At 48.3% G+C, this 17,633-nt stretch overlaps 2 protein-coding genes across 3 annotated transcripts in view; one reads left to right on the forward strand and one right to left on the reverse strand.

Moving 5' to 3' along the window:
- Positions 1-724, forward strand: part of pde6c (phosphodiesterase 6C, cGMP-specific, cone, alpha prime) — a gene marked incomplete at both ends in the record, with an annotated part of 8,292 nt that extends 7,568 nt beyond the window's left edge. The window contains 2 exons of the mRNA XM_084459893.1: positions 1-61; positions 557-724. The exon at positions 1-61 is cut by the window's left edge and continues 23 nt beyond it. Of these exons, the coding sequence (XP_084316019.1) occupies positions 1-61; positions 557-724 (229 nt within the window). The remainder of the gene's footprint in view (positions 62-556) is intronic.
- Positions 725-4,386: 3,662 nt separating this feature from the next.
- On the reverse strand, positions 4,387-16,863 carry fra10ac1 (FRA10A associated CGG repeat 1). 2 transcript variants are annotated; one of them, XM_084459969.1, is made up of 14 exons: positions 16,630-16,863; positions 15,726-15,805; positions 15,489-15,581; positions 15,073-15,118; positions 14,829-14,905; positions 14,647-14,730; positions 13,905-13,989; positions 13,760-13,805; positions 8,182-8,295; positions 7,424-7,466; positions 7,008-7,144; positions 6,358-6,405; positions 4,704-4,788; positions 4,387-4,525 (listed from the first exon to the last, which is right to left on the reverse strand). In XM_084459969.1, exons 1-14 carry the CDS (start codon positions 16,645-16,647, stop codon positions 4,483-4,485), a joined length of 999 nt encoding a protein of 332 aa, XP_084316095.1. In that variant the 5' UTR covers positions 16,648-16,863; the 3' UTR covers positions 4,387-4,482. The 2 variants fall into 2 exon arrangements, with proteins under 2 accessions (XP_084316095.1, XP_084316094.1); XM_084459968.1 differs by having other exon boundaries at positions 4,704-4,791.
- Positions 16,864-17,633: the final 770 nt, after the last annotated feature.

Consider the following 17,633-nt stretch of genomic DNA (forward strand, 5'->3'; position numbering starts at 1 on the left):
GGCCGAGTTACCCAAGATGCAGTGCGGTTTCATCGATTTTGTGTGCTCCTTCGTGTACAAGGTAACCGTCTGTTGAAAGAACATCAGAAGCACATACAAAAACAAAACAAAAATCTCCCCACATCTGCATAATATGGTTTAACAAACACCTAAAACCGTATCTCGCTTCAGACCACTGCTTCCTCAGGGCACAAACAATCTATCAGTCAGGATAGGCAGTACACTACTTTACAGTAAGTGTACTGCCTAGTGTGTGTGTGTGTGTGTGTGTGTGTGGGTGCACTCACTGAACTCGTATTCCTCAGCAGTCAACACCAGCAGCGCTTTGTGCGTGTGTGTGTGTGTGTGTCGGGGGGGTTAAGTGACAGTGTAGCCAGGGGTGGAGTGCAAGGGTGCACTCACTGAACTCATATTCCTCAGCAGTCAACACCAGCAGCACTTTGTGTGTGTGTGTGTGTGTGTGTGTGTGTGTGTTAAGTGACAGTGTAGCCAGGGGTGGAGTGAGATGCGGGGACATGCGCCTGCTTGCTGTAACAGGAGTTTTCCTCTGCAACAGGAATTCGCCAGGTTCCACAAAGAGATCAAACCCATGTTCGACGGCTTGAACAACAACAGGTCGCACTGGAAGGAGCTAGCCGACATCCACGCCGCCAAGGTGGGGGCGGAGCAAAAGAAGGAAAGCCCAGATAAAGGTGACTATGGCTGGACACAGGGGTGTAGTTGAGGGAACACGTGGGGGTTTAGGCAGCACACATACTTGTTAGTATGTAGAGATTGTAGGTGTAGTACTCACTTATTAATCGCCGCTAATTCACTTGCAAACGAGCTAATAGAGAGCACATCAGCTCGGTCAACTCTATACCTGTATTTCTGGTGACTTTGGCCAGTAGAAGTAGCAGCTGACCCAGCAGGCCATCCTCTGAAGTGACCCTCGTTTACAGGACGACCTCAGGGTCATGCATCACTGGAAATGTTTTCCGTTAATTTTCTCAAAATCAACCTGTACTTCGTGTGTGTGTGTGTGTGTGTGTGTAGATGCAGAAGGCGGAAAGTCCAAGACCTGCAGCATTTGCTAAGCACCACCCCTCCCGGCTGCCCCAGCCCCGGCCTCCTACCTCTACCCAGAAAACGGCTGGTGCTCAGCTGACAGGAAGTGATGCGATATAAGGATACTGTAACCGTTTCATGGATAAATTGTGGCGACCTTTTATTCCCATTTCTGATAACAGCTGCTGCCCGACAGCCGGAATAATGCTTGATATATTTGAATACAAGTCTCAGGAGAATTATACCATCAAACATAAGGATGATACAGAGATTAAATCTAGAATAGAGATTAAAAAAAGTATATAATCCTCAGGTTCAGTCAGAAGACCCAAGCTGAGACAATCAGCTTAACCAATCAGGGCTGGTGATGATAGTCAAACTGCTCAGAGATCAAATATCAGCACTTATGAGCCTTGTGAATTTATGTTAATATGCAAAGAAGTTATATTTTTGGATTTTCAGATACATTGTTTTCTAATTTATGTCTTTTGATAGAGGAGTTGAGCCTCAGTCTGCATGATCTCAGTACCAGTATCTTATTGGTTCAGCTTGCATTTGAGCATCAGGTAATGTATTTATTATAAAACTCTGGAAACAAAACTATGAACTGCACCTCTTTTGACCAGCGAACCGATAAGATTACTGCTACTTGTAACATACATTATAACATCATATTTATAACATCATATATAATCTTGTAAAGGTAATGACATGTGTGTTTCAAAAGCTCCAAAGAAATCTAGTTCCACCCCCCAGTTACTGACTAAAATAATTTTAAAATGTACAATTTATGTAAAACTTTATATTTTCCTTTCACTCTTACTAGGAGGCACATCTCCCCGTCAGTCTGTAGTCTCTGTAGAATCGACCTGCCTGTAAGCAGATTGGATGGGATTTGAGTTTGATCGTCAGCCAGCTTCAGAGATCCACACAGCTTTAAACTTTAAATACCCAGCTCACTGTAGATCAAGAGGGTGCCCCAGAGTCATGTCACCATGCCACCTGAGTGAAGGGTGTTTGCTCTGTGGGTAGAAGCTCAACCAGAGTGGGCCGGACCAAAGTCCTAAGCTCCTCACTTTGACCATTGCAGACTTAATTGAGGACAGTTGTGCGATTAAGTAGCAACAGTGCGATGAAATGCACTGCACATGCCCAAAGGGAACAATTAGATACATGGCATCCGACTAAGCAGCAATTAGAAATGTCGTCGACCTTCCTGTTCATGCAGGCTGTCTTCTCCTGTCATCAATGGGAATGAGCTCTAATCCAATCAGAGTGGATTTGTCGCTGAAACTCTGTTCCTGGAGTTAAGGGTGGACATCTCGGATGAGATCCCTGCCAGTCGGGGGTTAAAGGTACCCAACGAAATGTGAATCAAAACAATCAGTTCTTTGTTTATTTTCGAAATTCCTCGATGTAATTGGTTCCTTGTAGTCTAATAAACATGTTGAATCACTTGAATGTCTTTCCTACCTTGTAATTTCTTCGCAAAATGATATTTCGCTAATGTTTTGAAAACAACAAAGATGTGTGAAACATCACTATTATGTGCTCCGCGTATTGACGCAATGACGTAGTACACGATTTTCGGGGACCACCTTCTCAAATTTGCTCTAGAGCGCATACTAGTGGTCAAAAACTACATTGGGTACCTTTAAGACAAACTATAGAAGAGCACTATGGGAAAAAGAGTTTAAATCTCTCAGGTTGTCTTGTTTGCATGTCAGTAGCCTACACGTCATGCGCAAAGACACTTACACTGTACAGTATATTCACTGTACTAATCCTATCGAGTTTTAATTGAGAGAAATTAGAAATGATGTAACGTTTGATGTGACTAACATTTGAAATGACTTCTGTGTGTATGTGACATAAGATGTACTCTGTAAACAAATAAAGGTATTTAACGAAGTCAGAAGGATCTTGTCCTGTTTGTCAGACTAGACCAGTGCCCTAGTCTTACACCCCATCAACACATCCTGGGAACAGGCAGGAATACTCGGAAGAAAGACTAGCTAAACCCGCCATAGTGCCACATGGCTGCAGGGTGCTGAAGTGGACTTGACACATATATGCGTGTGAACTTGAGGCTCCTTGAGACGGGACTGCCCTTGCCATGACTGGCGTGTCGTGTAGGGGGATTACCCTACTAAGCTGGATCAGCCCCCAGGAAAAGCTGATCATTCAGTAGTCTCACAGCTAAAACCACGATGCACTCTCTCGCTCTCTCCTCCCTCTCGGAGAGTGCGTGCGGCGAGGATGGAGCGGAGTTCCTGATCCCTGCATCCCGCGCGTCACGGCCTCGCCACCATCGCCCCACCATGCGTCAGAGGGAGCCAGCTTTACTCTGTGTGGGCTAGTGTCATGCCATCAACCCGCGTGCCCTTCAAACGGCTAGGGGTGAAGTGTGAACGCTCATTCATACACAGTGTAGCTGACATAGACAACGGGCAGTTTACAGGGTAGAGTGGGAAGTCTAAGGCTTTTAAAGTGGCCCACAGCCCAATGGTCCCACAGCCCAATGGTCACACAGCCCAATGGTCACACAGCCCAATGGTCCCACAGCCCAATGGTCACACAGCCCAATGGTCCCACAGCCCAATGGTCACACATTACTAAGACTTTTTTTTTTCTTCAAAATTAGACCCAATGGTCCCACAGTACCACAGGACCATAGAGCTGTGGCACCATTGGGCTGTGGGACCATAGAGCTGTGGGAACATAGACACGCTCCCATCCCGGCAACTACCCGGGCTGTTACCAAAAACACCAGCCGAGGCGCCAACTCCCTGTAGCCTGTTTGAAATACTCCGTCAGAGAGGCTAAGGAGAGAGAGAGAGAGAGAGAGAGAGAGAGAGAGAGAGAGAGGGAGAAGGAAGTAGAGAGCAATTAGCAGTGATTAGACGCTAATATCGCTAATCTGGGGCCAATTGACACGCAACTTCCTGACAGAACAAGAGCGACGACCTCGGATTGAGCAGAAAGCTACAAGCTGATTGGTTAATCCCTGATCGGGAGTAACAGAAGAACTCAACAGCCACCGGGCTCCATACACTCAAGATTCAAGACCCGTTTATTCGGCATGTATGTTTTACACATACAGCATTCTAACCTCAGGATATGGGCCTTAAATTGCAATGACATGATGTTCCCAGTCCCTGTCCTCCGTTTCTCTCTCCATCTTCACAAATATCGTCCCCAATATTCTTCTCGTGTCATCGGAGATTCCTCTTTCATCTCCAGGTTTGAAATGTTCTGCACATCTGAACTGTGAATGCATCATAGGCTCAATGATTCAGAAACTGACCGGTGGGTAGGGTAGAATAAGAAGGCGTTTTATTCCGTCACAGACACACTCAAGACATTCAACTGATACAAAATCAAACACGCGCCGATACAAAAGTCAACATTGTTGTTCTAGAAACTCCAGGCGAATCACAGGAACATGTCTTCAAAATACTCGTCGAACTCCTCCTCCCTAGAAAGACAGGGGAGAAAAAACACGCAGCAGCGACTGAGTTTGAATCAAGGAAGTGTGTTCAAGACGATTCTGGTGTCTTTAGACTTTGGTCTCTTGGCTTTGGGCCAATGTCTGGTGGCCTTGGACTAAGGCCTGTTAGCAGCTTTAAGAAGGCGATCTAATGTGAGAGCATTACCTTGACTTCTCCTCCACGGCAGGGGCGGGACCTTTCCAGTGGTCAGCCTCCGATTGGCTCTCCCTCTCCTCCCCGCCCTCGGCATCTGCTGTCAGAGGTTCAGAACACTGTCAATCAAGAGCACTGGAAACATCTGCTGATGTCTTCCGCACTGCACTCCCCCCGATGAATACACTCGTTCACCGGGATTAGGATTTGTCAGCATTGGGATTGAAAGTGGGATGGGAGGGAGGAGTGGTCACGTTGGGAATACACACACACACACACACACACACGCACACACACACACGCACACACACACACACACACACACACACACACACACACAGGTTAGAGAGGTAGGCAGGAACCCATATGGTAAACACATTGCTCTAGCGTAACGGTCTACAGCTACTGTTTTTCATCCTGACTTTGGAATTCGGCCTTCATCCTAAATCCTTGTATTGATGTTAAAGTGCCTGTCTGTGCTTGTCTGACAGGGAGCAGCGCGTGAAACACGAACATCTGCACCTCCAGCCACCTGTCAGTCAAGATCCTGAAGTCTGCACACGACACCACCCTCATCGGTCTCATCTCCGAGGGCAACGAGTTCGCCTCCAGGTGGGAGATCGGCCAGCTGCTGTCCTGGTGCGTCCAAAACAACCTGGAGCTCAACGCTCTCAAGACAGCGGAGATGATTGTAGACTTTAGAAAGAATCTAGCCCCTCCCCCTCATCACACTGAACGACACCCCAGTCACCACCGTGGACTCCTTCCACTTCCTGGACACCACCATCTCCCGGGACCTCAAGTAGGAGCTGAACATCAGCTGAACATCAGTTCCCTCACCAAAAAAAGCACAGCGGAGGATGAACTTCCTGGGGCAGCTGAAGAAATTCAACATGCCAAAGGCAATGATGGTTCTCTTCTATACCTCCATCATCCAGTCCATCCTCACTTCCTGCACTGTTATGTTTTGTCCTGTCCTGCACCCTGTCCTGTGTCGTCTACAACAGCGTATGCCTGAACCCTAGTCAGACCCCTTGTGTGTGTGAGCCATGTCCATGGCTGATAAACACATCTTGAGTCTTGAATCTTGAGGTGGAAGAGAGGACAGGGAGTTGGGGTGAGTTGCCCTCTGCTCTGACCTTCCGCAGAAATAACATAAATTAACCAGATGGTGTGTGTGTGTGTGTGTGTACAAGGTCATCCATATATCTTCTCCAGCTGACAGAGGGAACAGAGTTAAAACAGAAAGGTGCTGTCTGTCTGTCCTTCTGACCGCCCCTCTGTCTGTCTGTCTGTCCGTCCGTCCGTCCAACCAAAACATTCTCAGTCCAGCGTTAAAACATTCCATCCTGAGCCCAGACTTGTATGTTTGTAGGAATTCTAAAGGACCAGTTTGTGGCAGGAAGTTGACACTGAGGCCTGCAAGGGGTGGTGTGTGTGTGTGTGTGTGTGTGTGTGTGTGTGTGTGTGTGTGTGTGTGTGTGTGTGTGTGTGTGTGTGTGTGTGTGTGTGGTAGAACATCTCTATGGACAGAGAGGCCTGTGAGTTCCCAGAGTTCACCTCTGCCCTGGGGGCCTACGATAAACTGCCCAGATGTGTGTATGTGCATGCCAGTGTGTGCGTGAGTGTGTGTGTGCGCGTGTGTGTGGAGGAGTATGAAGGGTACCTTTGTCTGAGAGGTCGGGGTCCTCAGAGCCGCTGGAGGAGGAGTGGTCTGTGAAGGGGTCAGGAAAGGAGCAGTTTTACTGTTAAACACAGCACTGACTAGAGCAGAACTACATCAAAATACTGTAAAATCATATATTTCTCACAGAAACAAAGTCGTTTGAAAACAAATGTAATTATTTTTTTTATTTTTTTTTTACACCTCCACGACGTGCATTATTTTCCGATAACGCACACCTGGTCGTTGATTATCCCTCAGCGTCTTTCAACTGCTCGCCTCAAAAGCCTCATATGTTTGTCGGAGGCGTGCGTGCATCACACCAGCGATGGTGCATGACCCTGACGGAGACAGCACCCTGTCTAATGTTCCATCAGTGTCACGCACCATGTTTTTTGTTGTCATTGTGTATCGTAACCTTTATGTTTAGTTGTGTATCGTAACCTTTATGTATTTTTTTCAGGAAACTGTGTTGCTGCCACTCTTGGCCAGGATTCTCTTGTAAAAGAGATTTTAATCTCAATGAGTTTTTAACCTGGTTAAATAAAGGTATGAATGACCAAAGCAAACTCCTAGGACGTGTAAAACTGTCTGGCCAATAAAAGTGATTCCCGTAGGATGGAATGGAACATGGAGGAACCGGGAGGTCTTGCCTTTGTGCCTCCTCTTGCGTTTGTCTTTGCGTTTCTTGGAGCGAGACGAGGACTTGGATCTCTTGGTCTGAGGTTCACCCGGCTCCTCCTGTGACATCCTCCTCATCGTCTTCTTCACGGCTTTTACCTCCTTCCTCCTGGAAGTGATGAAGAGACGAAGAGAAATGACCTCCGTGAACCATTCAATATTCCACTGATAAGCCAAGTCAAAGTCGAGGTTGGTCTGGGTCATAAAATAATCAATATTAATGTCTGTCACACCCAATCAGTTGGGTTTGCAGCATAAACAAACAGCTATTGGCTCTCACGGATGGTGTGAGAGCAGTCTCGTCTGAACTCCAGACCACCTCCTGACGTAGAAAGTGGAAATCTGTTTTCGAAGGATCATTTCACAAGTGAAGAGAGTGTAAACATACTTGTGATGGTAGTTGAGTTTGAAGGAGCATTCTGGACACAGTCCTAGAACACAGAACAACATGGAGGTCACTGTTAGACCTTGTCACTGTTAGAACAATCAAACGTACACCATCATTGTCATCACCAACAACAGGAATTAGTCTGGGTTGAAGTGCAGGTGAAATATGCTAAGCCAAGCACAACTAATGTACTTGTAACTTGTCAAACCCACATCTGTGGAAAGCCTGCCTAATATGATTAGTGACTGATTGACTGGAGGAGATGTTGAACCGAGTAACTGGTTGAGCAGATTGAGTTCCCAGAGAGAAGCCAGCATAAGAGCAAACTGTTCTAATGGGCTTAGCTCCAGTATGATACGTGTGATCCTGGATTACTGTGGACTAGTGTTCTACTTCAACGGGACCCAACGGAGTGTCCTGGTGGTCTGATAAACATGCTGAATGCATTTCCTACCTCCTAAGTTCACAAAGTGCTTTTAGCTGCGGCCCACAATAATGCGCTGCAATAAGTTGCTAGCAACAGTTAATTTTGTAATTTATTTAATATAAGCTTGACATTAATAAACTGAGCTTAATTACAATAGTGTGTATTTTCCATCATGTGTTGCACTGTTCCTTCAAAGTTAAATACTTGTTGTTTTATTTGTGTTGGGGAGGTGAAATGTTGTATACCGTGAAATACACACACACACACACACACACACACACACACACACACACACACACACACGCACGCACACACACACACACACACTTACGGAGTTTGACCAGTGCATTCCTCTTCTCCCCCACCTCCACGTAGGCGAAGTTCACCTCCCAGCTCTTCAGAACCTCCGCCTTCGCACAGCGCTTGTTCCCACACACAAACTGACCTGCAACACACACACACGGGCGCACACACACACACACACACACACACACGCACACAGACACACGGGCGCGCGCACGCACGCATGCACACACGCAGACACACAGGTGAGGATTTTTCTATACTCCTACTTTTAAGTATCAAAGCTAAAGATGGTATTGTTGTAATTTTTAACACTTGGTGGTAAAAATAATAGCACGCGAGTGGTCGATTCAAGCTGGTTTCAAACAAAGACAATAGCTTTATTCTCAAATACGTTTCCAAGCGGTCTCTCACACAGGAAGTGATTCCTAGTCAGAGCGACGACACTGAGAAGGGAGAACCCTTTTAAAGGGGTAGGGGGTGAGAGTCGTTGTACCAGTTGGTCTGGCTAAACAGATTAGGCTGTGTGAATGGAGTTAACTTCTGCTTTCCACAAACATTGTAAAACAATAAACTCAGAGAAAACAGGAACATCAATCAAGTAAGATAACAGAAAAACTATCTTGGAGTGAACACATGGGTGATGAGTTGAAATTCTTTAACAATGGCCAGCGTACTGAAGAGCTCAACCAGGGAGTCTCTCAGATGAAAGCGTCAGCGTTCTTTCTCTCAGAACAACCCAAGAGAGAGAATTGTGTTCCTGAGTTCTTTATTCTACGTGTGCTGCGCTGTCTGTTCTAAAAACACTGCCACCTGCTGAATGGTTCTCCTCCTCCTCCTCCTCCGCCTCCTCCGCCTCCTCCTCCTCCTCCTCTCCTCCTCCTCCTCCTCCTCCTCCTCCTCCTCCTCTCTCTCCTCCTCCTCCTCCTCCTCTCTCCACCTCCTCCTCTCTCCACCTCCTCCTCTCTCTCCTCCACCTCCTCCTCCTCCTCCTCCTCCTCTCCTCCTCCTCCTCCTCCTCCTCCGCCAGCCGCTCCTCCACCCCACCTATCAGCGGCTCGGCAGATTAATTGACTTCCCCGTCCCCTGGTCCTAATCTGTCTCAGGTCCCTGTCCCCTGGTCCTAATCTGTCTCAGGTCCCTGTCCCCTGGTCCTAATCTGTCTCAGGTCCCTTCCCTGTCCCCTGGGCCTAATCTGTCTCAGGTCCCTTCCCTGTCCCCTGGTCCTAATCTGTCTCAGGTCCCTTCCCTGTCCCCTGGTCCTAATCTGTCTCAGGTCCCTTCCCTGTCCCCTGGTCCTAATCTGTCTCAGGTCCCGTCCCTGTCCCCTGGTCCTAATCTGTCTCAGGTCCCTTCCCTGTCCCCTGGTCCTAATCTGTCTCCCTTCCCTGTCCCCTGGTCCTAATCTGTCTCAGGTCCCTTCCCTGTCCCCTGGTCCTAATCTGTCTCAGGTCCCTTCCCTGTCCCCTGTCCCTAATCTGTCTCAGGTCCCTTCCCTGTCCCCTGGTCCTAATCTGTCTCAGGTCCCTGTCCCCTGGGCCTAATCTGTCTCAGGTCCCTTCCCTGTCCCCCCGGCCTAATCTGTCTCCCTTCCCTGTCCCCTGGTCCTAATCTGTCTCCGGTCCCTTCCCTGTCCCCTGGTCCTAATCTGTCTCCCTTCCCTGTCCCCTGGGCCTAATCTGTCTCAGGTCCCTTCCCTGTCCCCTGGGCCTAATCTGTCTCAGGTCCCTTCCCTGTCCCCTGGGCCTAATCTGTCTCAGGTCCCTGTCCCCTGGTCCTAATCTGTCTCAGGTCCCTTCCCTGTCCCTAATCTGTCTCAGGTCCCTTCCCTGTCCCTAATCTGTCTCAGGTCCCTGTCCCCTGGTCCTAATCTGTCTCAGGTCCCTGTCCTCTCGTCCTTCTGGCCGTCCTCCAGCTCTGCGCAGTCTGGCGTCGGCTTTATCCCCGGCAGCAGAGGGCTTAACACGGGGCCCGGGGGGGCGGGGCAGGTCAGGGCGGGGCAGGAAAGGGCGGAGGTGTCGAGAGAGGGAGGGGGGGGGGGGGGCGGGTCAGGGCGGAGGTGTCGAGAGAGGGGGGGGGGGGGGGGGGGGCGGGTCAGGGCGGAGGTGTCGAGAGAGGGGGGGGGGGGGGGGGGGGGGCGGGTCAGGGCGGAGGTGTCGAGAGTGGGGAGGGGGGGCGGGGGGGGGGCGGAGGTGTCGAGAGAGGGGGGGGGGGGCGTAGAAAGCTGGAGGCCCCAAGGGAGGGAAGCCCGTCACGTCCTCATGACCCTCATCGACCTCATCGACCTCATCGACCTCGCCCCGACCTCGCCCCACCTCCCCGCTAGCGCACTCGTATGACGGCGGAGTGGACGAGTCTACGCTGCGTTTAGACGGGTCATAGAGGAGAGCAGTGTGACTTGACATGGCCAGGGACAACCAGGACGAGCAGATGTCCAGGCCAGGGACAGCCTGAACTCTGGGACAGGCTCCAAGACTGTAGAGTGACTGTGTCCTTCCAGCGCGGGCATAGAGGGACCCTCCTCCTCCTCGATTGGCTCAACTACACCACACCATGCCCCCGCAAACAAGGGAATCTTTGGAGGCAAGTGAATGGCCAACTGACATTTTTAACTGACTAAATGGGGACAGTGGCTCACAGCACACACACACAGTATGAATGCTTTCAGGGCCAAAATATATTTGTGATCTGCTGCTACGTTATGAACCATCCAGACCTCTCAGGTCGTCTGGAACAGGCCTGCTTTCTGTCCCCAGAGTTCAAACTAAACATGGAGAAGCAGCGTTCAGTTTCTATGCTCCACATATCTGGAACAAACTTCTAGAACACTGCCGGTCTGCTGCAACTCTCAGTTCTTTTAAATCAAGACTGAAGACTTTTCTTTTTGCCGCTGCTTTTTATTAAATCAAATAATAATTTATTCATGCACTGCAACTTTTATTCCTGTATTTTATTTTTCCAGCATTTTGTTTTAATTTAAATGGGAGTGAATGGTGACTGTGGCCCTTTATAAACACCCACTATCATCCACTATCCAACACCCTCATCTCTCCGACAGCATCTCTAGGCTGAACACAATTCTCTCACACAAGATGTTCTTAACCTCGACTTAGAACTATGTGAGCATGTCCAGACAGACGACAACCCTCAGGGCTGTTTTGTACTCCTGTTACAACCTCTTCCCAGGCTACAGACAGACAAGACTGTCAACAGCTGTGTTTGTATCTCGCTGGGATCTTCTGTGCTCATAAGTGGCTGCTTTACCACTGGTAATAGTTCCATGAATCCCAGCCAGTCACAAACGGTAGACCTGAGTCCAAACAGAATTCACATGCAATGCGCTGAGCAAAGGGAATCAAGTAGTTGTGCTAAGCTAAGCGAGCCCTCTAGCCCTGCATACGTAGGCAGGCAGGGCTGGGCTGTGCTAAGCTAAGCGAGCCCTCTAGCCCTGCGTACGTAGGCAGGGCAGGGCTGGGCTGTGCTAAGCTAAGCGAGCCCTCTAGCCCTGCGTACGTAGGCAGGCAGGGCTGGGCTGTGCTAAGCTAAGCGAGCCCTCTAGCCCTGCGTACGTAGGCAGGGCTGGGCTGTGCTAAGCTAAGCGAGCCCTCTAGCCCTGCGTACGTAGGCAGGCAGGGCTGGGCTGTGCTAAGCTAAGCGAGCCCTCTAGCCCTGCATACGTAGGCAGGGCTGGGCTGTGCTAAGCTAAGCGAGCCCTCTAGCCCTGCGTACGTAGGCAGGCAGGGCTGGGCTATGCTAAGCTAAGCGAGCCCTCTAGCCCTGCGTACGTAGGCAGGGCTGGGCTGTGCTAAGCTAGGGCCGACAGAGTACAGCAATAACCTCACCCTCGGCCCTTGAACGGGGCTGGTCAAACGGTGCAATTTCCTCTAGGGGATTAGTATCTAGCTACCTACAGAGCCTAGCGCCCACCCTACAGATGCCCTACCTAGAGTAAGGTAGCTCAGGCTATTGCTATATCCTTAACATGTCTGTAACAGGGAGACAAGGGGGGGGAAAGAAGGACCATGAGGCGGCTGTAGCTCATCGGGTCGGTCAATGATCGAAGGGTCAGTGGTTCGAATCCCAGCTCCGACTGTCCACATGTCGAAGTGTCCTTGAGCAAGACACCTAACCCCAAATTGCTCCCAATGAGCAGGTTAGCACCTTGCATGGCAGCTACCGCCATTGGTGTGTGTGTGTGTGTGTGAATGGCTGAATGAGAGGCCATTGTAAAGAGCTTTGAGTGCCGCTAAGGTGGAAAAAGCGCTATATAAGTGCAGTCCATTTACCAGAGCGCATGTCTAATATCTGAGAAACTGCACTGACAGACTCGCAGTGTCTGGCTCTGACCAGGAGGTCGGCCGGTAGCAGTCAGCAGTCCAACAGTGGGCGTGGGGGTCAGCGATACAGTAGCATGACCCCAAGGTCAAGTAGGCTGATTTTTGATATGTACAGGGTGAGGGTACAGCATGATTTTTGATATGTACAGGGTGAGGGTACAACATGAAATGTGTACCCAACTTGGGTAAACTTGCCCTGTGATACACAGAGATTCCATTAAAGTGACAGATCAATACCCAGGGGTCACGACCTCAACTCCCTCCCGGCCTGGCGGGCTGCAGATGGCCTGACCCGCTACTGGGTCAAAGGTCAAATGTTTATGGACCTAACGGCTGTAGCTACGACTGGAAAACCTAAAGACGATACGACTGGCAGCCCTCGATGTTACGCAACACCTGCGATGTTGTTACGCAACACTTGTCTTTCAGCGTGATTTTACGTTGCCCCTGCAGGAACAGATCGGTGAAGAGCTCCTCTGTCTGTGCAGGTTTTCAAAGTGTGCCAACGCTCGCTCTCTCCCACGGGACTAAGGCAAGCCCTTACACGCTACCTCCAGACCCTCAGCCCCCCACACAACACAGCTATAGCAGGAGGGGGAGGTGTTTATCTCCTGATTCACTGAGGGATGAACAACGGTGGAGCTCTGCTGAAGGAGAGGCCTCCTGTCTGCTAGAGAACGAGAGCGTTCTGATTTAGAAGCGTAACATATTTAGAGCTATGTCTAATACCACAGCCAATTAGCATTCTTGTGAATCATATCCACTTCTCAGATAATGAAGCTTAGAGCTGCAGGATGAATGATTTTCTTAAGATTTTACACATTTAAATGTTGAGAGAGGGATAAGTGAAAACTGTGTCTTTGGCTCTGCTACAAGCAATTATAACAATTATTATAATCTGGTGTCAGGTCTACACCAGAGCATTGAATTAAAAATAATAATAATAATAATTTAAACCTTGGAGGCGTGACCACGCCTGGTTCAAAACGTGCACGCATGCTGAGGTCCAATCAGAGACATGGGGCATACTTCTATGGCCTTATGAGTACACAAACCATAAGACTGTAGATGACTGAAGTTACCCTGGCAGACAGAATTGTCCATGCTAGTTAATAGCCAATGATGAGCTGCCACTTGAGAAAATGGCTTGATCTCTACCGCCATCTAGTGGAGAAAAGTATGAACTATTTCAACAGCAAATGGCTTGATACCCACATGAATCAAAGTTACAATACTACGGATTAAAATAAAATCCTATGACAATTATACCTTTGCCAGAGACCACTTCATTTTCAACACGCCAACGGAACCCAAACTGAAGAACGAAAAGCAGAAATGATCCCCATTAGTTGCATAATATAAAGTAAAACCCCCCAACATTTTAATATCTTCATGTAAAACCACACACACCCACCTTGTTTTCCTTGTATCTGCTCAGGTCAGCTATGCAGTATTCTTTAAACAGTTTATCATAGTACTTCTTGGACAGCTCTTTCTCCCTGACAATGAAAAGAAAGGCAGATTAGTGGCATTGGAGACTGTGGTGTCTTCCTTAACTGTGCCCCATCCTAAACAACATTCTAAATATTATTGTAGCGATCTGGCAGGACGGGTCCTAATTGGTGGAACTGCCAAGGGGTGTGGCCTGCTGTACTATAAGAAGGGGTGGGGCCGTGCTGTACTATAAGAAGGGGGGGGGGGGCCGTGCTGTACTATAAGAAGGGGGGTGGCCGTGCAGTACTATAAGAAGGGGGGTGGCCGTGCTGTACTATAAGAAGGGGGGTGGCCTGCTGTACTATAAGAAGGGGGGTGGCCTGCTGTACTATAAGAAGGGGGGTGGCCTGCTGTACTATAAGAAGGGGGGTGGCCTGCTGTACTATAAGAAGGGGGGTGGCCTGCTGTACTATAAGAAGGGGGGTGGCCTGCTGTACTATAAGAAGGGGGATGGCCTGCTGTACTATAAGAAGGGGGGTGGCCATTTTGGACTATAAGAAGGGACAGAGTCTACCCGTTTCTGTCTCTTCCCTTTTAACCCTGTGTGTCAGGCCTTGTATGTCTTGTTACATGAGAAATAAGTCCCAATACGGGAGGATTGGACCGCTGCCTCATGCCTTCACCAGGGATGTTACTAGTCTTCTGAAGACATAGGGCACTACCATGTCATATCCTCCTCATCTTCATCCCTCCACAGGAAGCGATGGTTTTCACGCACCACATCCAGGTCCGTCTTATCGTTGTCCCTGGGTTGGGGAGAGAGGAGAGCGACACAAATATACAACTTTTTCTTCTTAAACAATGAGAAAGAAACCGAAAAACTCTGATGAGAAATCCTACTCACGTGGAGCGTTTGAGGTCGGCCATCTTCCCTCCATAGTACAATATGTAGTCACCGACAAACTTCTTATGCCTCTCAAACTGAACATAGTGTTAAGGAGTAAACAAATTAAATGACCTCAACTGCTAACCCGGTCTGAGAAGAGAGTTTTACCTATCACAGAAGTATAGGTCAACAAAACCACCTCTTTTGACTTCGTTCCCTAACCCATCATGTCATGGCCGACCCAGACCAGTGAGAAGGATACAGCGTTCATTGATATCAAGTGATGTCGTCTGTTCCTGGCTTCTTCTCTGTGTGGAAAAAAAAAACCCATATCAAATCAAATCAAAGCGTTATTTGTATAATCATATGCACTCATTAATAGGCATTGCCATAGGAATCAGTTACCATTGTATGTCAGTGACATGGTGAGTGATCGTATCAATTACTAAAGGCCTACTAACCTGTCCCATTCATTACTAAAGGCCTACTAACCTGTCCCATTCATTACTAAAGCCCTACTAACCTGTCCCATTCATTACTAAAGCCCTACTAACCTGTCCCATTCATTACTAAAGCCCTACTAACCTGTCCCATTCATTACTAAAGCCCTACTAACCTGTCCCATTCATTACTAAAGCCCTACTAACCTGTCCCATTCATTACTAAAGCCCTACTAACCTGTCCCATTCATTGGAGGCCACCGTCCTGTGAGCCACCTGGGTGTGTCGGTCTTTCTGGAAGGGCTTCTGTAGCAGCTCATCCTCACGTTTCCTGACATGCAACAATGGCAAAGACATTTAGCTCATTACAGTTAGGTCTGTGTGTATCCTGGAGGCTGAAAAATACACACACACACACACACACACACACACACACACGCACACACGCACACACACACACGCACACAGCTCCTACCTTTTAACCCCTCGTTGAGAGGTCTCTCCCTGGCCATCTTCGTCACTGAAGTCCGAGTCATAACCACCGCCTCCATGCACCTGCGGGAGGGAAACTTTGTTGTTCTTAGTACTCCTGCATTGGTGAATATTACTGTGGTTTCAATCACTAGACTTCAACTGCTCTTCAGTGTCCTTGGACTAGGCTTGGGGTCTGTTCCCCTCAACCAGAATACAGTATTTATCGTCTGATGTCAAAAGATCAGAAGAATGTGTCTCTAAATGACTTTGTCACCTAAACCCTTGCCTGAATCAACATTTTTAAATGCCTCCCTCAGCAGATGGAAGAAATACAACACACTAGCCAAGCTGTGCAGTGATGTTTTAAGATGTGAAGGTCACTCTGCTGGGTTATATTAGGTGGATGGATACCTAGACAGCTACATGAGACAGTATTTCCCCGACCACAACCCACTGAGCAAAGACACGTCTAAAAGACGTCTTTTAGATGTCTTTTTTGACTTTTTCGGACGTCCAAAGACATCCAATTAGGAGCCAGAATGAATGTTTTTTTTAGATGTTCAGATATTGAACCCGTTCTGCACGTCCACAGACGTCTTAGAGGGGTCCAAGCCAGACGTGTGAATATTGAGGGGTCCAGCAGACGAACACACGGGGTTCAGGACCGACGGACGTTATTAAGACGTGATCTGAACGTCTCCCTGACGTTGCGTGTTTGCTGGGACACGCCATGTTAAGCTTCACTAGATAAATAGCTAATTCACTAATGGGTCAACTAATCTAGCAGCTAGTGTTTCATTCTACCAATTGCTGCGGTGGCAAGAAATCCCACCATGAAAGCACGTATTTACTAATGTAATCATCACTGTCTGAAATATAGTTTTATTGAGATTTACAGCAAATACCTTAACGAGATTTTCCATGTTGTACTGTAGCACCCACTGTTGACAACACGCAGAATGATGACGGATAAGAAATGTAGACTTTTTAGCAGATCTGCACGAATTAAGCGATATCCTGAAAGTATCTCGGTAACCGGATCATCTCAATGTCGGTCAACTTCGATTAATTCTGCAATCAAACAACTATTCAACACCCTGCAATCAAACAACTATACAACACCCTGCCACCCAGATCATGTTTAAATCCCATGTTTACATGCAAGACGTAGTCGCAGGTAGATGACGTAGGACACGCGACAACAAGCAGAACCAACGCAGTGCATTCATCGAGGGGGGTTTGTGGTAGAATAGACATAATTTTCTAACCAGGTGCATTTCCATTAAAAAGATTATGTGATACTTGTGTTTTATGCACCTATATGCCAGCTATAGAAGCTATGTCACACAGCTGAATGCTTATTAATATGCGTATTTCAAGATTCTTGCAATGTGCAAATTATAATTAGCCTACTAAACTGTAACAGTCTGTAGACTGCCAATGGAGTGTGGTGAGTGTATGTACAGACAGTGAGTGTGCAGAGTGTAGTGTGGTGGATGAGCAGTGTTATGTAGGCTACAGTGTGTGTGTGTGTGTGTGTGTGTGTGTGTGTGTGTGTGTGTGTGTGTGTGTGTGTGTGTGTGTGTGTGTGTGTGTGTGTGTGTGTGTGTGTGCAGTGTGTGTGCCGTTGAGGTATGTGGACCAATCAGAGGTTGTATGCGAGTGGTGCAGAGGGTACAGGGTCAGTGTGAGGGGGGTCTTGGGGGGACACAAGCCTTGTTAATGAGTCTGATTGAAAGAAGCTGTTTTTGTGGCATGAGGACCCGGTCCCGATGTCCCACAGCTGGTGAGTGGGTCAAAGAGACCGTGAGCAGGATGGGAGGGGTCGGCCACCATTTTATTGTCCCATTTTAGGGTCCTGGAGGCGTGCAGGTCCTGTAGGGATGGCGGTCTACAGCCGGTCACCCTC

Source organism: Borostomias antarcticus (genome assembly GCF_949987555.1).
Source record: "Borostomias antarcticus genome assembly, chromosome: 29".
NCBI classification, from domain to species: Eukaryota; Metazoa; Chordata; class Actinopteri; order Stomiiformes; family Stomiidae; genus Borostomias; species Borostomias antarcticus.